We start from the raw sequence: 24969 nt of genomic DNA on the forward strand, positions 1-24969 counted from the left end.
CCAACACAAACTATTCTATGTCTCTGATTTCCTTGAGCCAGGAGTTCTGTAGGACAGAAGCCAAGCAGCTGTGATGGACATACTGACTTCTGGCTCAGTACCAGCTTACCTAAATAGCTTTCTAGGAAGCATGACTCTTTTTTTACATCTCAGCACTTTTATTTCCTTTACTCTTGCTTTCCAAGATGATCATAACATCTGTTGTCCCTACAGGTGTCTGTGACTGAAATTCTAAAGGCAAAACAAAATCAGAGGCCAGAAATATTCCTAAAAATAATTTTTAAAAAGATGCATTGTAAAATCTTGTACAAAATTATCAGTAAACCACTTTCCCCGTTAATGCTGATATAAATATTTATGACCACTGCTTTCATAGAAATTTAAATTATTTCTCTACTTGGTTTCATCTTGGGAGGTTTTTGAATACGTCTTATCCATGAAAATACAACTTCCTGTATCGGGTTTATGATATAGAGCACAGTTTCTCAATAAATATTACTAAAGTCAAGGAAAGGTGCTCATATTTCTTTCTGGTTTTAAGTACAAATTAATACTGAGTGACCAGCTGTTGCTACATCTTTTTGAAAAGCTTTTATGTTGGAGGAGAGAGTTAAGCCAAGGTTCTCCTCAAGTGACACAACACTCTCTCCACACCATGACAGATAAAAAGATGACTTGTTCAAATAATGGTTAAATTCTTCATAGTTGTTTGGGGATGGAAGCAGGAGGATGGATCATAAACTGGCACACTCAGACACATGCAATAACACCACCCATTGTTGTTTTGAGTGAAATTCTTCTGAAGAATTCTTATAAAGCACCTTTAACCCAAACCTCCTGGGCCCACACATGAAGCATAGGCCTTGCCAGTGATTAATGCAAAAGCCTTAGGGAAAGGCAGCAAGAGCAATGCTTACAGGTCAGATTTCAGAGAAAAAGCCAAGCAGCCAAGTCTTGCCAGTCCAGCCCCAGGAGAGAGATGGGTATTCTGAAACTGCCACAGCTGATCAGGTGGGACTGACAGTGACCTCAGGGAGCTCAGCTGAACACCTCTACTCTGACGAGGTTCATCTCTTCCAGAAACCAATATCCAAAGAGACACTTTTACTGATGAAAACTCCAGCAATTGGCACACAATCTCTCAGGCCTGACAAGAACAAAACAAGAGTTAGATAAGACTGACTTAATCTTGTGGAAATAGCTTCCTTTAATTAAACCTTATCTTCTATCCAAAACCCATCTAATTTATGTATGGTTTGCAAGACTATGTGCCAGTTGTATCATCCAGAATAAATATTACTCTTTGCACTACACTTGTTCCTTGACAGTGTCAAACATTAGCCTCACACATGATAAACTCCAGTCTGAACTCACCCCTGATTTTTAATGCCAGGACTAACATATTAGTCATTGTGAAGTTCAAACATCAGAGTTATTACAAGGCTCATTAAGCTTTTCTTTATTTCACCAACAAAATCATTTGAGAGAAAATACTTCTTATGTTTTCTTATACAGGAGTTCTTATTTTCACAGTACCTCTGGCTGCACGTTTCTTCTTCTTGGAATAGCAGAGACAGGGACAAAGCAGAGTGCTGCCTTCAAAAAAAGTGATGCAAAAAAGGTAGGGAGGCCATGTGAACCCTGGGATTCCTATTGCCTGCTCATGGCCAGGATATAAACAGCCTCTGAAAGAGGCTGCTTTAGGTATTCCCAAAGTCAAGCTGAGAAAGCAGACAAAATGTCCTCTTCCCTGCTAGCCACTAGCACAGGTTTAATATTCTGGAAACAGTGAAGGGTGAATAACGGGGTTTTTTGGCAAGCAGCCATTATTAAGCACTCATGGATACAGCTTGCCTTTTCAGACGTTAGGGGTGAATAACACCTCTGAAATACAATCCCCACCTAAAGCCAGAAAAGAAACGAAGATTTTAACTTCCAGAAACAGAGCTAGAGAAACAAGTCTCTTCCTTTTCCCTTTCCCCATCCTGGATTTCAGATTTTGGCATGGTGGAAGAGGAGACTCTGCATTATCATGCTGATCTCCAAAAGAGATGTGAAAAGGGCATTTCATATTTTCACAACTTTAACAAAATTATTCTTCATGAAAATTCATTTTAGGAGTGAAATTATACATTTTTAATTGGTTTTGTTCTGGTATGTCTAAGATATTCTCTAAGAGACATACGGTGAATTATCTTTTATATCTTAATGCTGGTTAACGTTGTGCAGAGCAGTTGCATTGCTTTCTGTACACCAAAAAATGCTTTGTTGATCAAAAAAGAGATTAAATTCATATACAGGACTGTTCTCAAAAGTGAAAATAATAATTGGTGTATTTTACAGATTTATACAATAGCAGTTGGGACATAAAAACATTTAAACGTCCAATCCAGAAGAGATAAATACATGGTGTGCATTTACAAATTCGTATTTTTTGTTTATTGTCAGACTATTTCTAATTATCTTGCTGGATTTGTCTTCAACAATAGGAAGGCATTTATTGTTGCATGTGAATTTCATCCCTCAGCTTATCAGAAACAGACCCATGACATTTTTGTCTGTCCACCTACTATTCTGCACACTTTACCTTTTTTACCAAATTACGGTTTTAACTATGAAAACAGTTTTTGACTAGACAAACACAGACCACAACATCTCACAGTAGGTTTTTAGGGACACCCCGTGGCAAAATGACACATTGCAAATGTTCAAGAATCAAGTGCCAAAATGGAGAAAAGTGGTCCCATTTTTTGAGGGTTTTAGTAACATCAGTTGCCTCACAAGATGCATTTCCATGTTTCTGACCAGTGCTAGAATGCACGGGTTCACGTTTGCATTTTGTCAACTGCCTTCAACATTGATTTCCAGCACATTTTTATGGACAAAGTCCACATGCTTTTTACCTTGTGCATTACAGAATAGTTCACCCCAGTGAAAAATTATTAGCAGTCTAATTCAGCAAAAAGTTATGTCCATTTCAAATTGCTTTAATTTTTTTTTTCTTATGTGACAGTACAACATTAAAGGTGCTGGCACACACATTACATCGAGCTCCTTTCAGAGTCTGTTTCTCTCACTAATCACCCTCAGCACACATTATGATGGTTCCTTACTTTTTACTTACCCTACTACACCCACACAGTTCCTTTAAGGCAGAATGGACAAAGGCATGTCATGTACCTTTTAGAAATACACATTCATGAACAAGAGAAATACAGCACATATTTGCCCATAGGGATACTACTGTGGATAAAAAACTTCAGCTGGCACTGAATATTGTCCCACAGTACAAGAAGCTTAAGCACAGTAAGTTTAAGCACAGACAATAGCTTTTGAAAAAGCATTATAGCTAAGGTCTGGTAGACTTTAAGAATGGCTTAAATACAAATCTGAGGACAAACTGCTGTCGGCAATACGTCTAGTCTTTGATCACTTTCCAGCTTGTTAATAAATTATACTATTGACATTTAGCTTCTATATCTTCATGAGCACCATAGAGAGTGTATTTCACAAGTCTCTGCACATCTGTGTTAACTCTGTCTCCTTGTGAACTCATAAAAGCTTGTAGCATCCAGAATATCCTGCAGAGAGGAACTGCACATCTGGGTCTTGCAAGAAAAATCACCCATTTTATGCATTGTGCACCGGCCTGCTGTTGCCCTGTAGATATTGTGGGCAATGCCAATAAGGATCTGAAGTAAAGGTGTGAAGCGATGAAGTCAGGCTCTTCTTGGAGGTGCCACGCAATAGGATGAGAAGCAATAGCCAGAAACTGATGAACAGGAAACTCTATCCGAGCATGAGGAAGACCTTTGCAAGTGGCAGTGACCGAGCACTGGAACGCACTGCCCAGAGAGGGTGTGGAGTTTCCCTTACTGGGGATATTCAAGAACCGTCTGGACACAATCCTGTGCCACGTGCTCTGGGATGACCCTGCCTGAGCAGGAGGTTGAGCCAGATGACCCACTGTGGTCCCTTCCAACCCGACCGGTTCTGTGACCTGGTCATTCTCGCTCTCCCCAGCTCCGTCCCCCGCCCAGTGCCGCGGCAGCGCTGGGACAGGCGGGACCCGGGCACTCCCCGAGCCCCGACCGCAGCCCGCCGCCCCCACCCTGCCCGGCCGCCCCCACCCTGCCCGGCCGCCGCCCTCAGCCCCCCCGGGCCGCAGGGCAGGCGCAGCGCCCGCCCCAGCACCTCTCACCCGGGAAGCGGAAGGCGCTCCCGAGGCCGCTGGCTCCGAGGAGCCCGCAGGGACGGGGACGGGCGCTGGGCCCGCTCCGCTCACCGCCGTGAGTAGCGCAGGGCGCCCGGCCGGGCTGTGCGGGCGGGGACGCGGCCTCGGGGACTGAGGGGACGCCCCGCCAAGAACCCCCTGGAAAAGAAGGCAGAAAACCCTAACAAAGCTGTCCTACGCAAATTGAAACCGCATTAGCGAGGCTGCGTTGAGTGAGGGGAAAATACACATTCCGTTTCTTCCTTTGGTCTTTCAGGCACCAGGGACTGCGAGGAGCAGCTGCTCTGAGAGCCCCGGAGGCTCCCGCCAGGGTCCGAGCGGCGTCACCGGAGGAGCGCCATGCCTTGGAACGCGCCTGCTGCTGTGGGAAGAGCTTGACTGTCTCATGCCCGCCACTGGCGTTTCAGTTCTGTCGCAGGAGCCGGCTGCGCTTCTGCCGCATTCAGCATTAGCAGAGCAGGCGTTCCTTCCATCCGCTGTCCAGTTATTAAAAACATGGTACTCCAGTCATTAAAAAACTGCCTTTGGCTGTCCTGCGTCCTCAGGACTCCGAAAGCTTGCTTCTGGAGCGCAGCTGGTGGAGGCCTCATTATCCAGTCAGTTTCTAATGATGTTTACCAAAATCTAGCTGTGGAAGACTGGATCCATGACCACATGGATTTAGAGAAGCAACAGATCCTTTTCCTTTGGAGAAATTCCCCTGCTGTGGTAATAGGGAGACATCAGAATCCCTGGCAGGAATGCAACCTCAGGCTGTTGAGGCAAAAAAATATAAAACTAGCCAGGAGAAGAAGTGGAGGAGGGACAGTTTACCATGACCTAGGTAATGTCAATTTGACTTTCTTCACAACCAGAAAAAAATATGAACGAATGGGAAACCTGAAGCTCGTTGTGAAGGCACTGAAAGCCTTGCGACCCCAGTTAGATGTACACGTCACTGACAGATACGACATCTTGCTAAACAGCCAATACAAAATCTCAGGCACTGCTGCAAAGCTGGGAAGGACAAGTGCTTATCACCACTGTACCTTACTCTGTAATGCAGATAAGTTTGTTTTATCTTCTGTGCTAAAAAGTCCTTATAAAGGGCTAAAGAGTAATGCCACTCCTAGCGTGCCTGCCTCAGTGAAAAATCTTTTTGAAGAGGATGCTAGTTTAACTTCTGAGATACTCCTGGATGCCATTGCTAGAGAGTATGCTGTGCAACACCAGATAGATCACCATATCACCTTAATAAATCCAGCTGATGAGACTCTGCTTCCTGGAATTAGTAACAAAACTAAAGAACTACAAACCTGGGAATGGGTTTATGGAAAGACACCAAAGTTCAGTGTTAGCACATGTCTTAACATGGCCTACAAAGATTCTGTTCTTGACGTTAAAGTAGATATGGATGTAAAGCATGGAAGGATTGAAGCCTGTAACATTGATCTGCCAGAACAGTGGCTGCCGGCAGAACTGTACAGTGAACTGGTTAAGAGTCTTACTGGCAGTAAGTTTTGCCCAAATGAAATCACTATGCTAGTGACAACATTGCTAAAGGTGTGTCCACAGGATGATGAGTTGCACAGCAGGTGGAGTCTACTATGTGAGAATATGATAAGGTTAATGTGACTTGCATTTTGAAAATGTAAGTTAAACTTCTGCTGCTTTTTAATTTAATGTATTGGAAACAAAATTAAAACATTCACTAGTAAGAGAAAAATTCAACTTGTAGAAAACAAACTGTTCGATCTTGTGCTTTTGTTTAATATTACAATTAAATTTCACACTGCCTGCACCCGATGTTCCCAAACTGTAGGATTGAAACCACTGCTGACAAGACATAATTGCTGCTTGAACCAGGAAAGATGGTGGGGGCATCCCAAATTTGCCCTGTAGCAAAGTACAAATGGCTGACACAAATGGAATGGGGTGGGTGTAAAACTGGTGTTGCGCTGCTGCACTGCATGCCCCAGCCTGCATCCTGCTCCTTGTGGACAGTAGCCCAAAGACCATGTTGCAGCCAGTGAGCTGTGTGGAGAGGGATGTTCCCTGGTTTCTGACTGAAAGTCCTTTCTTGCAGAGTGCTGGTGTCCCTGTGCCTCTGCTGTACAAGCACTGTAGTGAGCTCAGCTCACCACTGGGTAGTGAATCACTGTCGGTCCACCCTGGGTAGGGCTTTTGTCCATGCATGGGCAAGAGGAGGGGAAGATTAGGAAGTTCAGTGTGGGGGTTTATGTGATGAAGGCAGGAGAGGCTAACTGGGACAGAGGCCACATGGGCCTCCTCTGTTCTTGTGCCTGGCATAAAGCCAGGATTCCCTGCTGCCATGGGTACTGGGATCAAAGCTAAACATTTGGAAATGCAAATACAGATCTAGAAGAAAGAGGTTCCCTACATTACCACCGGCAGATTTTCCCTTAAAAGGCAACAATGAACTGAAGGTGAGAGTTTTAATATTAAATAACAGCTATATAGAGAGTAAAATTATGAAAGAAAGGCTCAAGATGTATTTGACTGTTGTTGAAGAGTAAGCGTGCAGTTTTGATTAGGTCAGGACACCTGAAAGAAGGCTGTGGCCAGATGGGGTTCGGGCTCTTCTCCCGGGTAGCCAGTGACAGGACAAGAGGACACAGCATTAAGCTGCACCAGGGGAAGTTTAGGCTGGGCATTAGAAAATAATTCTTCACAGAAGGAGTGATTGGCCTTTGGAATGGGCTGCCCAGGGAGGTGATGGAGTCACCATCCCTGGAGGTGTTTAAGAAAACACTGGCTGTGCCACTCAGTGTCATGGTCTAGTTGATAAGGTGATGCTGGATCATAGGTTGGACTCGATGATCTCAAAGGTCTTCTCTAGTTAATTCTGTGATTTTCTATGTTTGAAATTTCTGGACCAGGTTAAAAGACAGACAGCTTCACATTTGGGAAATTACTGTATTTACAGTGAGCTTTCTCCAGAACATGGCTGGATCTGTGAAGCATTACACAGCTTCCTTGAATTTCCTGATGTTGTGAAGAAATCAAACAGATGACTGAAGCTACAAATAATAAAAAAATAACCTTTATTCCCATTAAAAATAGGCATATATTATACACAACTGAATAAAATTTACAAGTGACTAGAAACTTCCTATCACAGCAGCAAGCCAGGGAGCTCCTATGGAATGTTTGGGGGAACGACTAAAAGCACACAGCTCTGTGGCACACATATTATTCATTTTGCTGATGCAACACTGTAAAGCTGAAATATTATGAGAAAGGATAAAGAAGGCAGACCATTGGCAAATTGTGACCCATAAAACAAGGCAAAGACCAGCTCCATTTCTTATTGATTGCTGTGGAATAGATTTGTTGTTAGAAGCCAGAGGAAAAGAACAGCAGCATTAGATGACAGAAAATTAAATAATAAAGCACATTAAGAAAAGAAAATAATGGAATACACTAACCATCAGGAAAAAGAAACAAAGTTCTAGCAATAAACGTGTGACTAGAATATAGAGGCCTACCGTACTACAAGGCAGAAGTTGTAAGGCACGTGTCAGTCCTGAGGCTGAAAAGATTTTGATGGGACCTGAAAAAGAGGCCACTGCCTGTTCTTTATGTCAATGTATGACTTAGGCAGATTCTTGCTTACAAAAGGACTCTTGTTTAAGGAAAAAAAAAAATACTTTCTGGTTTCCAAAGGCTGAAGGAATGACAAGGGAAGACTTTGTATTTATTCTAATGAGCATATTGCTTAGAATCACAGAATATTTTGATTTGCAAGGGACCCAGAAGGATCAAGTCCAGCTCTTAAGTGAATGGCCCTTACAGGGATAAAACATATGACCTTGGCATTATTCACACCATGCTCTGACCAACTGAGATACTCAAGGTATCCCCTTTCTGAAAAAACATAAATTTATTCTTTTTAGGGGACTACCTTAGTAGTAGCAAAATAGCTTACTGCAGTTGAGAGAGGCATGAAAAACCAGTCATTGGACTTTAAATGACTGAGAGTAAGACTGGGAGAGGATCACACATCTTTTCCCCACTTAATGCAAAGGATGGGTATCAGGTACATGACCTGTATCATGGAGTAAAAGAACATGTAGGAATGACAGGGAAGAGAATACAGCTGTTTGCAGCATTCCCAGTCCAATATGCATTATTCAGAGACACATAAGACAACCCTAAACTGACTGTGTAATGAACACTACCATGTTTGTAGGCAAAGGGCTTGGAAAATGGAATGCAAAATTTGGAATTACTAGTAAAGTCTGGGAAATAAACTATCATAGGATTTACAAAACCCCAGAAAAATAGTAGTCATTACTAGAATACAGGAGTTAAAGGAAATAAATAAGACTGCTTATAAAAGAGGACATGTGGCAGCCCAGCTTCCAATGATTATGAGGTGGTCAGTTAAAGATATAAAATTCAAAACAGGCTCAAGACAAAATCAACAGTAAAATCAGAAATGACAGTAAAGAGGCTTTTGAAAGACACTCTTGAGGGTCTGATATGAAATCAAGATAAAATTTCAACATGGATTGTGTTAATTAAGATTACAGAAGAAGTACAATGAAGGAATCATGCAGGTTTGTTTTCTCAGACTGGAAAGTCTCAAATATTCTTACACATATAGATTATAAAAGCTGTGCTGCACTAAGTACTTAGAAGAGTTGCTTCTGTGGGCAACCAGCTGGAGTCAAGCAACATCTTTCAGTCTTACATTTTTATGCTTATGAAAACACTTATTAAAACCAGTCATTTCTGATCACATTTTCTTTGTGTGTTTAGTGTGAAAGACATCCACTGTTGTTTCATGACAAGGTCTCAAGTCAAAGTCACAGTATCCAATGCTGAAACGACCCTGCAGAAATGAACAGAATTGTCATGTTGAGCATATACTGTAGAAGAGCTCATTTTAAGTTAATTAAAGAAGTCAAAGCATCCTTACCTGTGGTTTCTTAAAATAATCAAGACCCCTTCCAATCTTAATCATCCACCCATTGTTGAATCTGTTTTAAAAATGCACAAATTTGAATACTGTGAGTATGCTGAATAAAAAGGGTACATCCACATGATGCACAAGCTCCTTGCTTCAATCACAGTTATTTCCTAGTGTCACCAATACCTGTGTGAACCACAGAAGGCACCATTCTGTATAGATACGACTAAGATTATATCCACAATTAGAAAATATGAAACTACAGAGGGCTGATTACATCCAGTGAGGGCCACTGCCTTTTACTTTGTTAACTACAGCGGTAGTTATCTCAGAAGTTAGGGTTAAATAGTTTGACTTCAAATAACTGACATTTGGTCATTTTTTTATATCACCCACCTGATTTCTCGATCATGTATTGAAGACGAGAAGTCAATATTCAGTGTTACTCCATAATTACTCAATGACTTTTTTATTTCTTCCAAGGCAGTCATCTGTTGACTCCTCCCACTACCCTATCAAAAGTAAAAATAATGTGATAGGGTTTCTTTTTTCTTTTTTAAACTCTTTGTTCTACTTCTGGTCACCACTTCTTAAACTCATGCACAAAACCTTTTCAGTATCAAAGTAAACCAAAAGAAAGTAACTTGGATGAAGGCAGATTAACAGTTTCAAAGACAAGATAAAAAGCAGACAGACTCCAGGTATACTTGCTGAGGGATTTGGAGGAGGAGCTCACTCTCAGCCCTTTGAAACTAGATATGTACTATTTGTGCCAAAATAAGTCTGGTAATAGTTTAAATAAGTGCAGTGGTAGTTTGAGAGATTTCAGCTCATGAAAGCCTCTAAAATGACAAATACAGATGTCAGAAGAACAAAAAATACCCCTTGTCTCAACAGATGCTTTGGTTTTTATGACATTTTCCACAACAAAACTTTCACAGAAATTTCAATTTAAGATTCTGTTTACCCAGAATTTGTTAACCAGAAAACTCCAAACTTACAAAATTACTTATGTTCAACTATCACGTTTTTATTTTTCTCTTAATCTGTGTTTTCTGCTGAAAGCATCACACCCTGAGCATATCAAGCCCTGGTAAGTTGGAACAAGTCTGTATTTTTATATTTTGTTTTGCATGTGGCATCATCTGAGTACAGGGAAATAGAACCCAAAATCTAGACACTTACCTCATCATAGGAAGTGAGGAGGTGGATTGTTTTCACCTTGCACGGCCCCTTAACTAGCATCTCGCAGAATCGTAGAAAGTTATACAACTGAAAAAGTTTTGTTTAATTAAGCAGCTTGGAATTTCTCTAGTGGCTACATTTGTATCAGTTACACCAAATATCTACTTGCCTGATGAACCTGCCGAATGTATGGGTCCTCCACCCAAACTTCAGAAACAATCTCAGTGAGGTACTCGTGGAAAAGCTTTTCATAGCCAAAACCTGTTGCATTTTCTTCTATCCTGATTTGCTTATGGTATTTGCCATCTGAAAGGAAAGTAAATCTCTTTTTAACTAAAGGTCAGGACATAATTTCCATGTTAAACCACCTTGCCCATCAAACATTCGCGTAACAAGAGAAAATTAAAAGCAAACGGGTACATCGGGTACGAGACAGCTCACGGAATCACAGAACGGGTCAGGTTGCAAGGGACCACAGTGGGACATCTGCTCAAGCAGGGTCATCCCAGAGCACATGGTACAGGATTGTGTCCAGACAGTTCTTGAGTATCTCCAGAGAGGGAGACTCCAACCCTGTCTGTGTAATCTGTTCCAGTGCTCGGTCACCCGCATAGTAAAGAAGTTCTTCCTCATATTCAAGTGGAACTTCCTGTGCATCAGTTTCTGCCCTTTGCCTCGTGTCCTGGTCATTGGCATCACCGGGAAGGGCCTGACTCCCTCCTCTTGGTTACCTTGTTTCTCTTTCTCAATGTGTTTTTTAATGTCCTCGGCCCTGGTCATGTACTCCGATATCTTCTGCCGGTAGCGGTGCTTTTTCGCCTCATCTGTCGTGGCTGTGAATCACAAGAAGTCACGGGCCGGTTAAACACAGGGGCCGCCCCCCCTCCCCCCCCGAGCCCTGCCTGGCCCGGCTCTCCCGGGAGGAGACCGCCAGCTCCCCCTCCCTCCAACACTGCTCGTGTGTCCCCAGGGCCACCCCGAGCGCCGACGGCGGGGCCCAGCCCGGTACCTTTCACCACCTGCAGCAGGAGGTCGATGCCTTCCTGGTAACACACCAGCGACTCCTGGAACCGGCACGCCACATCCAGCTGCACCGCCCGCTTCACCGTCTCCGCCCCGGCCCGCTCCAGCGCGGCATAGCCATCGCTGCCCGCCCGCGACATGGACCGCGACGGGGACGCGGACCGGGATGGCGGCGGGAGCGGGACGGGGAACGGGGACTGCGCAGGGGAACGGCGGGGAGGTGTCTCACCCTTGTTCTTCCGCCCGCTCGGAACTGAAGTGCCGCTGCACCGGTGTCCGGACGGAGCGAAGCGTGCGCACCGAGATGGCGGCAGCGCCGGGCCGGGCGGGCCTGGGCCTTGCAGGCATCGGGAAGGTGAGGAGCTGGGGTGGGGGTCGGGTGTGTCGGGAATCCCGGGGGAGGGGGAACCCAGGCGGGGATCTATGGAGAGATCTGGGCCGGGGCTGAGGCTTGCAGCCTCCCGGAAAGTGGGGATCCAGATGCGGTTCTGGGAAAAGGCTCCAAGCGGGGTCTCGTGGGGGTTGATCCAGTGGGGCATCCTGTTCGGGGCTCCGCTGCCGCGGGAAGGGTGGGGATCCGGGTGGGGCTGGGACTCGTAGCGGTGTCATCTGTTCGCAAGTATTCGGAGCTATAAGGAAATACAGCTTCTTGCATAACTTGCAGACAAGTTACGCCCTTCTCTTTTTGCAGGTGCTGGGCAAGAGGGTGGAGGGGATGGCGTCCCCGGTGTGGGTTCGTTGTCACTTTACCAGGTCGACAATTCCAGACTCGGTATGAGCTTGACTTGCACTGTACATTTTTACATTTATGGTTTTAGTTTATTTTTTGCAAGATACCATCTGGTGTCAGTTGACTCTTTTCCCTAAAAGCATTCTTAAAGCCTGTGAAAAACTTGCCATCCAGAGGCTGAGCACTGGCTCCCTGATAAAGTGCACGTGAATTAGGTGTTGTGCTGGTGCAGGGCGTTGTCCAGGTTTTTCTGTGCCGTTTGTGTGGCTAAACTCAAGAGTTACTATATTTGTCAGCAAACCGGCATAGAAATATGTTTGACTTCATGTTATAAAAGCTAAATTTGAGGTCATTTTTTTGGTGCTTTGGCCCCCTGAAAAGAAAAATATGTAAGACTTTTTACAAGGTTGAACCATGTTTTAGACAGTAGTTAACTGCAGTGCTGTTGACCAGATATTTAGGGAAAGAACCTCTGGTTTTGTGAACTTTTTATTCTAGGTATTTCAGCCACGACCTGAAGATCACAAAAAGTATGGAGGTGACCCTGAGGAGCCCCACAAAATCCACGTTATTACAAGAATAAAAAGTGTCATTGGTCGCCCGTATTGGGAAAAGAAGATAATACGTGATCTGGGACTGGATAAAGTATGATTGTTGGTTTTTATACTTGTGTATGTCAGAAATTTAGCACTAAGGTGGTGGGTTTTATAAGGACCTCCATTTTGCGGTCACAAACCAGAATTACATTCATAGCAGCCATACAGCAGTCTGAGGTGGTGATGATGTGTTTAAGAGTAGAGGGGAATGTTTGTGGCAAATGGGCTTTCAGTGGGAATTCAGAATATCTCTGTGTGGTATTGTGGTTGCATTGCCTGAGGAGAACTTTGCCCTGAGAATTATTCTAAAACAATAGAAATAGGTTTGTAAATACTTTGAATTCAGGTCTCTGTGGGTCATATTATTCAGAAATTGTAGGAAGGTAAATAAAACTCGCTTATCAATGGAAAGGCTTCCAAATTCAAGACTCTAAAATTTGTGTCAAAGATGTGTTTTTCTGAGTTTTTCAGGCCAACTGCGCATTGTGCAAAGATTTGTCTAGTCAGTGCTATATTGCAGAGAAAAAAAAGTGTGCTTGATCAATTTAAGTTATAACTGAAGAAAGCAGTTTTCCCCTAAACTCTTGTATTTACATTTATAGTATTTTTAACAGTTGGAAGAAAAATACATTTATAGTGAAATCAGAATGAAGATAACCTTGTCTTTTTACTGGAGTCAAGTTTTGATTGCATATTTTTATGTATGTTCTTGATGCATGGCACTTCTCAAAATCTTTATATTTGCAAATGTGGTTTATTTTTTTACTGATAGTGTGCAAAGTTCACTGAACAAAGATTTGGGATTTGGCAACACATTTGTAAAGCTTGTTTTATCCCTTATGTAGGCACATCAGCCAAGACTCCACAAAAATATCCCTTCTGTGAATTCCAGACTGAAAGTTGTTAAACATCTGATAAGGTTTGTTAACTATTTGTTTATTTATATCTGGAACATTTAATGTAATTCCCTTCTAGTCACGGGACTTCACTAAGCAAACTCTTTTGCCTGTAGAATACAGCCACTGAAACTACCCCACGGGCTGCCAACAGAAGAGGAAGTGTCCAGCACCTATCTGACAACCAAGGGAGAGCTTGTCATTAAAAAGCGCCTGAAACCTGTGGAGCAGAAAGAAATTAAGCCATAAGGTGTACTGGTTGGATATAGATTTTATAAAATAAATACTTTAAATCCCCAGCTAAGAGTTTGTGTATAAAATGTAAAGATTCTTACTCCGGTATGGATGGCAAAGGTGATACTGATGCTTAAAGAAGGATTGCAGGTGTACAGATATGAAATTCAATGTTGTTAGTAGTTACCTGAAATATTAAATGAGTTATAGGCTCTCTGTCTTTGTGTTTTAATTTTGTGGCTAGATTGCTGCAGTTTTTGGCTAACTGTGAGAAAACTTTGTTTATAAAGTCAAATAAGCAGAGAAGTGAGTAGAATAGATCTCGCTGATGATGGTGAGGACATTTCACAGCTAGCAGTAAAGATTTACAGCAATACTGCAGGACTTCCACTGCACAGAGGAAGGAATTGTAATTGGAATGCCCTCTGTTTAGTAGTCACATGAGAATTGACTGGCTGTCCACAGAGGGTGATTTACCACAGTTATCCAGATCTCACGCTTTTTCCCTAGCAAACAGTCTGTCATCTGGCTTCTACTGTAGCTTGCAAAACAGATGAACTCTCCATTTGGGACTAACAGGAGTTATTCACCTCTTGGTTGGTTGTTTAATTTTAGGAAACCTGCTGTCTTCATATGTATCCCCTGATCCTAAGTGTTCAGTGAAAATAGCCTAAGAGCTGCCGTCTATGTGAAAGTGAATGCTTTTCCTTTTCTAAAATGGCAGATGTTAGAAATGTAGAGACCCTGAAGCAAACCTCTGATGTGAGATAGAATTGTGGGCTGCAAGCTTATAAAATACTACAGTGTGTGTAGTTTTATTTACAGTTTTAAGAACTGTGGCCAAAGTTAGCAAGCTGCTGCTGTATCAAATGATAAAGTAGTTTGCATTCCAGCCAGGATAAATTCTGTAATTTAACACGCTGTGAGCCTCTCCCACATTGAACACACTGAAGAGGAGTTAATATTAATGACTGCATGCTGTGAGAGCATCAGAGAGATGCAGTGGCTGAAAATTAGTGTTTATCCTTTCTGCCTGCTCGCAGAGAAGAGTAAACACCTGTAGGAGTTCAAAGGAAGAGAGATCTCAGTACAGGGACATAAAAGCTGGATGCACTGTGCAGAGAGAAAAGATAGGCTGTGGTAGTGGCATTGAGTGTAATGGCCCCTATGGCCAGGCTGAAGGCAGAAATGAGAATTTAAGCTGAAATAAAATAGCATGGAAAATGTGATAAATTAATCACTTTTTAGATAATGTAATCATTTTTCAGATAAATTAATGTTGCTTTTCTCACCTCCCTCCTTTCTTCCAGCATCTTCTCAGCATCATGTGCTGCAGTGTGTTATCACTGCAGTCTCTGTGAGGTGTTGATCGTATTCCCACAGGGAAGTACTAGCTGGAATTTGAGCCCTTTTGAAGGATGTGTGTAGTGCATCCGAGGCACAGGGCATTCTTTAAAGAGATGGTGCAAGTTCTAGGCCACAAAAAATTAGGCAAATGGATCTTGCTGCTGATGCATAGCAAATAATAAGACTCGTGCCTGGCTCGGTGTCCCAGAGCACCAGAGCCAGGCTGGCTCAGCCTTGCCAGGCTTGTTTGGGGTTCGTGTCCGTGGCACTGCAGCCTGGGGAGCTTCCAGCAGAGGGCTCTGCGTATGGATGTGCATATGGACCTCTGGCGCTGCAGCCTACAAAAGTGCTGCAGGGTATCCCGGAGGGACTGTGTTAATGGAAAGGCTTGGTACCGCTCCCAGCTTAACAAGTGTCTGATAAACTATCGAAGCTAAAGCAGAGCTAATAGCAAGCTCCCACATAGAGAGAAGGGAAAATACATAGTACCTGTTATATCTGACTAAGATTCAGCTACAGGAGATGTTTACAGAGATGTTTAATTGACAAGCTGACGGTTCCAATGAAAAAGAAAATTGTATTTTTTCAAACCTTTTTAATATATGTGTATGTTTGGGTGTTTCTGAAGTGGCATTTCCCCCAAGGACCACTCTCATACAGTTAGTCTGCTATCCCAAACCTTCTCTGTATACATTCTCTAAAGACTTGCTCTCAACCCTAAGACTTGAACCAGCAGGGTGCACAAACACAGTGTGTGTCCACACCTTTTCAGTAAGGGAGCTTTGAAAGGCTCTGTGTAGATCTTTGTGAAGCACAGATAAGAGGCATTGCCTTTTTGTGTAGGGAACAAACGACTGACTTAAGATGATTCCAAAATTGAAGTTGGAAGGTACCTTTTTGCTCTCTAGTCCAACCTCCTGCTCAGCACAGGGCCAGCACTGAGGTCAGATGAGGTTGCTCAGTGCTTTGTCCAGTTGGGTGTTGAAAGCCTCTGACAAGAACAGCTCAGCCTCTCTCAACAGCCAGCACTGCTGTTCTGTACAGCTGTTAGACACGTGTAGCGACAGCTAAAACGTAAGGTGGATAAAATCTTGTTAAGTAATGCTACAACTTCCTTGCAGAATTGATCTGCTGCTTGAGAAACTGCAGGTGCAGATGAAAATATTGAATATTCTCATGAAGTAAGATGAAAAAGGCAAAAGGTTAAGTTACATTAGCTGTGTTACCTGTTAGGTTATTTTTACAGCCTTACCTGTAAAAAACCCATTGCAAGTTTTTACTTGTTCCTGGCTTCATTGTCCTCCCCCGTTCTTACTGTTTCTAGGGAGGCTAAATCTAGAATGTTTTTAATTAGAAGCAAAGTATGCAACCAGGGCCTCAAATCTAATCATTACTCAGAGATCTCAATATCCATTTCTCTTATAAAACCTGGCTCTTGTATCCACATTGTTGGCATAGTAGTGTGTTTTGCCAATATCCATTTTGTCGTAGGTCTGGACAGTGTTGACTCCTGCATTATAGCTTGGGAGCCCACCTGGAATGAGGGTGAAAGAAACACGTGAACAAAGCTGCTACTTCATCAGTAAATAATACCTCAGAGTTACCAGGATAGGCAACCAGGATAGGTTGCTTTTTGTAGGTGGATATAGAACCACAAAACAAATGGAATGGAGAGAGGAGGGGGAGAACCCACCTTTGCTCCTTGCAGCTGACAAATGTCATGGTATTTGCCACGCTTCAAAGAAAAACCTGTCAGAAAGCTAACCAAATCTTGTTACTCTGTTCCTTTTAGTGCATACTAAGGAATATTCCGCATGAACGTAGGGACTGGGATGTGTTTAGCTTTCTGCAGTGCTTACAGCATTATCACGCTTGACTTTATACATGTGAAGGGTTTCAAAGCTGACAAAACTCAACCTCTGAGGTGTTACTCCTTTGTCCAAGCTGGGGACTTTTTCTGGATTTATCATCCTGTATAAAATCTCTGTGCCTTGTGCTAAGTGCTCTTCAGTGTCCCATGGCGCACCAGCACGGCTACTTGTTAGCAGTACTTACGGTACTGTTAGCCAGCCTGAAAGTGAGACAGCAACATCACCACACCAGAACTATTATCCACTATTTATCCAGAGCTCTTTGTTGCTTACAGGCTGCCTGTGTTCATTTTGGTCCTTAATCTCAGGATTTACCTCTTTTGTGACTGTATGGAGAGGACAGAAGCACTTCTCATGGCGCAGGCAAGGCCAGCAGATGTGTGAAGGGCAGACATTTGGGCACTGAAGAGGAATGCCAGCCCTACCTCCTTGTCTGTCAGAACCTTAAAAAAAAAGCACAGCTGCTGTTGTAAAGGTGACAGTGTGCAGAAAGCAGGATTACTGCTGCTTCACAGTGTTTCCAGGTACAAGGTGAGTGGTCCTGTTCTCCCCAGCTGAGTCAAGGGTGGGAAAATCCATTTCCTGTAGGGATTTCCCCTTAATCCATGAGGTAAAGCTCAAGTCTGAGAGGGCTAGAGCTGTTACAAAGGCAGATCCCATGCATGCAGCAAATGTTTAGGGATTTTACAGATAAGGATACAACTTGGCAAACAAGTTAGGTACAAATGTAGGCATGAATAATGAAGCGAGATTCCCCACTAACTAGGCCCCTGTGGTGCATAAAGTGTAATTAACCTGATGGTACGTAGCTGCAGCCTACAGCGTGCTCAGTTTAAAAAGGTGCTTTTTGAAACAAGACTTCTTATCTAGGTGTGAAATAGGAACAATTAATCTCCTCAAGCCCAAGGGAGTGCTGGGAAGCAATCATCAGTTTCACAGTGTAAAAGCAGTCTGCTCATGCAGACTGCAGATACCCACCCAAGTCCTTCCCTGGTGCTGGGAGCTGACAGCCTGGTCAGCATTGGCTTTAGCCTGATTGGCACTGGCCTTAGCTTGGCCAAAGAGTTGGCTGAAAAGGTTTGGGGGGTTGCCTTTAAACAGGGCCCTTGCCACTCTTCTGACTGCTTCAAAAGAAGGGTAAGATTTGTGTTTTTAAGAAGGTTGACCATACCTGTATTAGGCCAAATGCATTCCCATGGTCACCCAGGCTATCCTTCAGCACTGTCCCAGCATGTAACTCTTAAAGGTAATACCAGCAATCAATCACAGCTGGAGCAAGACCCTCACCATTGCCAGCTCTTGCCATCTTAGCATGGTATTTCTCCATGTTCTTCTGCTGTCTTCTCTGATGCAGGAACAATATGACATGCATGACTTTGCCTTTCATTTTTAGAATCCAAACCTAGTTTTTCTAAAGGTCATTATGGCTGAGCTGACATTTTGAATCCTTCTGAATCTGTTTAGAGTGAAACAAAGATAGAACTGACTAATTTTACTGAAGGGTGCCTTAGAAATCAATACATAGATGATATAAAAGACTTTTTTCTTCACATTCAGAGGGCAGTTATCTAGCATGCAGATTGAGAGTGAGGTGAGTCTTGTTTTAAATCTAAGTCTTTGAATGGATTAGTCCCAGATTTAGTCCCTTTTAATGAAGGACTATAGTGGAGAAGTGTTCGGAAGTTCGAGTTTTGAGGGAAACTCTCAACTGAGAGAGAAAAGTAGGTTCAGGGGTTGGATGCACCCAGCATACTTCCATTTTTTCTGTGATGGTCTTATGTGTCATCTCAAAGGCAACTCTATTCCCACCATAAACTTATGTACCCAAGTAGGAGCTTTGTTGATTGTGAAAAAATCTGCTTGCTTGGCAATAACTGGCAATCAGAGACCAGGATCCATAATAGGGATGAGCTTGTGCATGGGTGTAAGGGGAGAATGTACAACTGAGTTAGTGCCTACCTACACAGCTCAGACCGTCTGGTTTCACAGTTGCCTCCAAAGCTCCAGTTGTGTCAACATTCAGTATATTCCCATAACGCTCTGAACAGCGTAAGAGCCTGTGCTGGTTTCAGCTGAAACCAGCACAGAGCAGTATTTACAACCAGATGTCAGGCCAATGCAATGTGTGACTCATGCTATTAAAATGCTTTCAGATCCGTGACTGAAACCCATGGCATCCTTTTGATCCTAGTGCAGGTGTTTGTGCTAGCAGATGCAGTCATGGGATGTACAGCCTGCTCTGGAGGGGATTACCTCTTGGTCATGCTAGCTCACGTGTACCTTGTGAGCTGAATTGGTACTTTGTGCCCAGTTTATCTCCCCTAATTACCTAAAATTTAGCTGTCTTAATCTAAGCTTGTGATTTGGGCTGCCTGCATGGTCAGTGGAGCAAGGCATCTCAAAAAGGCAGGTTTTCTATTCCAAATTTTTAAAAAAAGTAAAGAAAAAAATATGAGAGTCAATTGAAATTCTACACTATTTACTGGCTCCAACTTGCTTTTCCATAGCTACAAATCAAAGATAAACATCCCTCAATTACACCTATTACAATTTATCTGACTTGCAGATTGTTTGACTTGCAGTTTATTTGCATTTATCTGTTGTCTTAACACACCATTGCAGGAGGGAAAACACACAAACATCAACTGAGAGGAGCAATGCTAACACCTAATGGGAAACAGACTTTGGTACAGTGAATCATTTACAAGAATATTAGACAAAGATCACAGACCTGACATGTTTGCTGCAGGATGTCTCCCCACATTCTCAATGCACTTCCTGGAGACAAATGGGCTTTCTATCTGCTGGCAGTGTTCTGGAACAGCTGGCTCAGTGCACTTCCCACCCCCGCTGGTTTTACAAGAAACAGAAACACCTAACAACTTGTGCATCCTCTGAAACACAATAGGGGTTCTGTTCTACAGCAAAAATACAATTACAATTTAAAAAATGAAATCACTTTTAATTTAATTTAAAGTCCCATTGCTTACAGTTTAGAACTAGGAGGAACCTTGTCTGAAAATTACTGCTCCCCTTCAATTCTTGGAAGCAATAACATGCTGACACTGGGAAAATGCGATTCTGGATTTAATCAAATTTTTGCAGGCAAAGATCCAGGAACAATAACATGACCAGAGCTGCAACTGCTGAGAATTCGGATATGCAGAGACTACGCCAGGCCCCTGTTGTTATCCCCTCTTGCACAGAGACAACAAAGGTCAACAACCCCAAATTAGCAGACAGTGTGGATTTCAAAGCTACTGGAGCTGTGCAGCAGCAAGGAAAACAGCCACTGGATGGCAGAAGTCCCGCGGCAGAATTTTATCCTGGCCCCCTTCTCCCCCTCGCTTGATTTCGTGGGTGTGAAATGCTGTTTTGCTCTTTCAGCAGCTCTTTTACATTTTTAGCGGGGGAATTCGTCCCGTGTCATTGCACTGCGAGATTCTGTAAGTTTTTGCTGTACTGTTGATACTTCCCATAGAGAATCAGCTGCAGAAAGTTACAGCAGCTCATGCGTGGGCTCTTCATGCTCGCAATTATGACTGAGTGTAAAGAAGGCTGAAACAGAGGAAAGTGCATCTGGCAGGAAGGAGAATAGAACAGATGTGGCTCAAAACAAGTAACATTTAAAAAATTCAAAATACCACCAAAGGTGATTCACAAACCATTAATCTCCAAATGGTCTGTGCTACTATTTCCTTAATTCTGGAGCAGAGACATAAAGGATGTACTGGTTTGCTTCTTCTACATCACAGTAATTGAGGCACTCCCACCATGAACAACTTTATTCCCTGCCCATATTCTCTATAGAAACCTCCTTTGCCACACCTAGACAGATTCACCTGAATTCCCTGGGACTTTATTTATGCTCAGCTAGCTCTTCAACCTCCATATAGAGCAACCTGACAGCCCTGCTACTGAAATACTTTGTGCATGAGGTAAGTGTAGGACATCCACCTATAGTCCATATAGCAAGGGCCACAATGGTCCATTCAGTAGCAGTATCCATGATCGATTAGCAAGTAGCTCTTCATTGATCACAACACACAAAAGTCACAGGGGAGGGACAATTTGGTTTCCCCAGAAGCCACACTGCAGGACCAGATCTAGGAGCAGCTACTCTTCACTCTTCTCTCCTGTGTCTGGCAGGAAGGAAGAATTGCCTCTGGCAATTAAGTGGTTCAGGGCAAACATCTGTGGGACAATCTGGTCCTCTGGATGACATTTATGGCTCAGGCACGCAGCTGTGCCTTTTTAGAGTTTGTCTTCATTTTTAGAGGAAAGGTACAAAAAATATGCTGCCAGGATTTTTATTACTATGACAGGAATCCATAATTCTGATTTCTGTAACCATGCACACACCCAAACCCTTTTGAAAACTTTGTTAGTTTCTTGATCTGAATCAGCTAAGGGGTGTCTGAATAAGCAGGGAATTCATAAAATAAAACCTGATTTAAAGGAGAGAAATGAGTCAAATTTCTCCTTGCCTGCTTTGGAACAAGAAACTTTTCCAGTTCTTGGAAACTGAGTGTTTGTGGAAGACTGAGGGCTGCAGCAGAAGAGTCTCAGGTTAGCCACATCCTTACTGTGTGGGTTTTTTCATGCTCTTGAAGATTTCTCCTAATTGCTAATTAGCTCAATAAGGGGTGGGTAAGAAATGAGTGATCCTAGTTATGTTTTCAGGAGAGAAACTGGACTGACAGAAGCTTCCCATGGCAATAAAGCCCATTTAAGCTGTGGGAGGTTACCCAGCCTGTGTTAGGAAGGCACGATGCTCTGGATGCTGGGAGAAGGTCTGTGTTCTGAGGCTGCAATATGGCCTCATGGGGAAATGCAGGGATTTGTAGATGGTTGAGGCATGCGAGGAACTGGCAAAACATGGATGAGAGGTGCAGCATAGAAGGGGCAGGCTGCACCTGAGCTGTAGCACAGACAGCCCGTGTCACTGGAAATTGAAGACCTTTTAGAGGAACATTTTTACTAGAAGCAAGGGAAAGCTGAGAAGTATAGAGGAGTATTTAGTTTGCACTCATGTGATCTGCAAGGTGGACAAGGCTGGTGTTCAGTTTGCCTCTGAAAAAAACATGAGGGAAATAAAACACAATACATGAGAAAGACAAAATAGATAGAGCACAATGGCAAAGATTTGGCAAATGCAGCATTAAGCAATGAAGAAATGACAAATTTACAAGTGTTTTTGTAGAGCTGCTAGAGACTTCAAAATCAAGTCAGAACCCAATGACAACCAAGTGAGACAGAAGGTGTCTCAGATTTGGTGGAGGCTAGAAAACCAGTGACATACAGCACTGCCAGCCTCACTGGAATGACTGAGTAGGATGTAGAGGTGGAGGAGTGATGCTGTTTGTGAAGGATAAAAATGTTACAGCATAAAAATATTACAGGAAAAGAGAAGCACCCTAAAAAACTGTGGGTGGAAATCCCAGTTGCTACTGGTAAAAAAGCTGTAGTAGGACTGCACTATCCTTTTTGAGTACTGTGAGGGTGGTCGGTGCGGCCAGAGGAGCAGTAAATGTGGGATGGTGGCATGAGTGGGAGTCTGCATACTGACTGGAACAGTGCCTCATCCTGATGAGGTGCAGAAGCAGAAATTTTGGTTGCAATAAGTCCCTGCTTCTAGGACAAGCTGAAGCACAGAAACAAATGCTTGGGAGAAGCACAAGGATTTTGTTTGACAGATATTGGTGGGAAACTGCTCTGAGGTTGCAATCCTACAACACGATCTCTTTTAATCCTGTCATGGGAAAAAGCAGGCCCTGTGCATCCAATACGGGAGTATTCAGTTTCAAGGAAGGCAATTAAATGAACGGAGGCAAGCATTAGAAACAGTTACCCCCAGCTGCAGCACCGGCTCCATGCGGATCTCTGGAACCACAGGCTGGTGCCCATCCTGGGCAATATATGAGGTGCCATCCATGGGACAAGTTGCTGGCTAGGAAATCCCAGCGCACTTTTGCAATGGGTAACAAAGCAGAACAAACACACTTACTCAGCACTGCATTGATGTGCTGGTGTTTCCCTCTGTTTTCTGCATGTCTCAGAGAGAGACATTGGCTCAAACAGATCCAGCTGCAGCATTTGGAATCAACCATTGGAACAAATTGTTCTCCCACGTGGCTTAGGGCTCTGACAGGGAGTTGGTTTTGACAGTGTTTTCCTGCTGCTTCAGTTACTGCTGGAAGGGGTTGTTTAATTGGTCTCTCTGCCTGGTTTCTATGAAAGCCAGTCATACCAACTCCAGACTCCAGGCAGATCCCTGCCTGAGCCAGAGGGACCAGCCCATGCCACCTACAGCTTAACAAGCTGATGAGAGAGAAAGACTCCCCCTCGTGCTTGCTCTTTATTGTAGGAAGCACATTTAAATAGATTTCCCAGTAGTAACATCAGTTGTAAAACCAAATCACAGGACCCCAGCAGGGGTTTTCTTTCCTGTCTGAATTTTGTTTTCCGTCTGCTGACTGCTGATTCTCATTCAGCAGTGTTAGCCTGGAAAGGTCCTTAAACAACACCTATTGCGTTTCCCCTATGAAACATGACTGCAAAGAGAGCAGGTTTATATTAGATATTAGGAAGATATTCTTTACTGTGAGTGTGGTGAGGCACTGGAATAAGTTGTCCAGAGAAGCTGTGGATGCCCTGTCTTTGGAAGTGTTTAAGGTCAGGTTGGATGGAGCCCTGAGCAACCTGGTCTAGTGGAAAGTGTCCCTATGTATGGCAGGGGAGTTGGAACTTGGTGATCTTTAAGATCATTTCAAACTCAAACCATTCTGTGCTTGTATATGACGTACAGCTACTTTTACATGTGGGTCTTGAACGTTGTTTAAAACACCCAGGAAATGTTGCATTGCTTCATTATCCTGAAAGTTTTTTTTAAGTATCCAACAGATCTGCTGCTAAACTCATTGCTATTTGTCTTACACTCGAAAGGAATTGGAAGGATTTTGGTCATTGCCCCCCCCCTTTTTTTTTATATTAGAAAATCATAACTCTGTGCTTTCTCTCTTTTTTTGGGGAAAAAAAAATCTAATTCGTTATTTCCACAGGCTGTACTTTCCATCAGGGTTGTGATTGTCCTGAGCATATTTTTGTTGGTGCAACAGGCTCAAACACTGTTGCCAAGCCTCACTGATTGACAGCTGAATAGCTGAGAGAAGAGTTACCCCAGGAGCTTCATGCACAGTGCTGTAACAAAGATAACCCCCAAATGAGATATTCCTAATTTTGGATTTCTCCTGTCTCTGGCATCAACTTCTTTGCTTCCATTTAGAATCCCCAGCCCTTTCTGTGGGATGGTTGCCCACCCACTACACCACTTCTTGTCCTCATCAAGTGTTTTGTAGCTGTGTTTAATTTCAGTGCTTTGGTTCCTGACTGGTTTTCACAGTTTCTAACCACAATGGAAGTGCTCAGGTTCTATTTCCATGTAGCCCATGGTTTGATAGCTCACATCCACCATTAATTTTCTGATCCAAAATTTCAAAGAAACTGGTGTAGGACAGACTTTTATAGCTCCACTTGAAAATCTCACCAGTTTGGCCCGAAGCTGCTGATAACCAGTGTTTTTTCTACTTATTTTAAAGCCCTTCGCCTATGAGGGCACTTCATATTTATGCTGAAAGTGTTATTGACCTCATGATATGGCACAACCATGGCTTCTCTCTTGGCCACTTACCCAGTTAGATAAAGATTTTAATTGATCTGAGATGGTTTTTCCTTGCCAAGCAGACTGCCAGAACCCTCCTGTCAGTCTCCTGTTGTTTTGTTGTCCCACAGGATCTCTTGAAGAAACCATTCAATCCTTTACTCTAGCATCTTCCTCAATGTTTCAGGCAGGTGTCTTGGTCTTTGATTCCCTGGACCGTTCTTAGCCCTCTAATTTGGCTTTTCTCTTTTCTTGCCTGTGCTTCTGCTTTTTCTGAT

At 43.1% G+C, this 24969-nt stretch overlaps 3 protein-coding genes across 4 annotated transcripts; 2 read left to right on the top strand and 1 right to left on the bottom strand.

The window, feature by feature from the left end:
• Positions 1-4229: 4229 nt before the first annotated feature.
• On the top strand, positions 4230-6011 carry LIPT1 (lipoyltransferase 1). Its single transcript, XM_066177490.1, has 2 exons — positions 4230-4289; positions 4491-6011. The coding sequence occupies exon 2, from the start codon at positions 4730-4732 to the stop codon at positions 5846-5848; it is 1119 nt and encodes a 372-aa protein (XP_066033587.1). The 5' UTR covers positions 4230-4289; positions 4491-4729; the 3' UTR covers positions 5849-6011.
• Positions 6012-7261: 1250 nt separating this feature from the next.
• MITD1 (microtubule interacting and trafficking domain containing 1) lies at positions 7262-11595 on the bottom strand. 2 transcript variants are annotated; one of them, XM_066176572.1, is made up of 7 exons: positions 11344-11582; positions 11066-11167; positions 10504-10640; positions 10335-10421; positions 9546-9661; positions 9159-9219; positions 7262-9071 (listed from the first exon to the last, which is right to left on the bottom strand). In XM_066176572.1, exons 1-7 carry the CDS (start codon positions 11495-11497, stop codon positions 8976-8978), a joined length of 753 nt encoding a protein of 250 aa, XP_066032669.1. In that variant the 5' UTR covers positions 11498-11582; the 3' UTR covers positions 7262-8975. The 2 variants fall into 2 exon arrangements, with proteins under 2 accessions (XP_066032669.1, XP_066032670.1); XM_066176573.1 differs by lacking the exon at positions 10335-10421 and having other exon boundaries at positions 11344-11595.
• On the top strand, positions 11509-13883 carry MRPL30 (mitochondrial ribosomal protein L30). Its single transcript, XM_066176574.1, has 5 exons — positions 11509-11712; positions 12049-12129; positions 12586-12732; positions 13529-13602; positions 13696-13883. Exons 1-5 carry the CDS (start codon positions 11524-11526, stop codon positions 13826-13828), a joined length of 624 nt encoding a protein of 207 aa, XP_066032671.1. The 5' UTR covers positions 11509-11523; the 3' UTR covers positions 13829-13883.
• Positions 13884-24969: the final 11086 nt, after the last annotated feature.

The sequence above is a fragment of the Chamaea fasciata genome, unplaced genomic scaffold (assembly GCF_029207755.1).
Source record: "Chamaea fasciata isolate MVZ Bird 193981 ecotype frontalis unplaced genomic scaffold, bChaFas1.0.hap1 SCAF_2, whole genome shotgun sequence".
In the NCBI taxonomy this organism is placed as follows: Eukaryota; Metazoa; Chordata; class Aves; order Passeriformes; family Sylviidae; genus Chamaea; species Chamaea fasciata.

What these genes read in the sequence shown, in the direction of transcription:
- LIPT1 (XM_066177490.1), top strand. Translation starts at nt 4,730, where the DNA reads ATGGTACTCCAGTCATTAAAAAACTGCCTTTGGCTGTCCTGCGTCCTC.
- MRPL30 (XM_066176574.1), top strand. Translation starts at nt 11,524, where the DNA reads ATGGCGGCGGGAGCGGGACGGGGAACGGGGACTGCGCAGGGGAACGGC. An exon ending in GCCTTGCAGGCATCGGGAAG is followed by an intron (nt 11,713 to 12,048) that starts GTGAGGAGCTGG and finishes CTCTTTTTGCAG; the next exon opens with GTGCTGGGCAAGAGGGTGGA. An exon ending in GGTCGACAATTCCAGACTCG is followed by an intron (nt 12,130 to 12,585) that starts GTATGAGCTTGA and finishes TTTTTATTCTAG; the next exon opens with GTATTTCAGCCACGACCTGA.
- MITD1 (XM_066176572.1), bottom strand. Translation starts at nt 11,497, where the DNA reads ATGTCGCGGGCGGGCAGCGATGGCTATGCCGCGCTGGAGCGGGCCGGG. An exon ending in CCTGCTGCAGGTGGTGAAAG is followed by an intron (nt 11,168 to 11,343) that starts GTACCGGGCTGG and finishes TGTGATTCACAG; the next exon opens with CCACGACAGATGAGGCGAAA. An exon ending in ATTATTTTAAGAAACCACAG is followed by an intron (nt 9,072 to 9,158) that starts GTAAGGATGCTT and finishes TCATTTCTGCAG; the next exon opens with GGTCGTTTCAGCATTGGATA.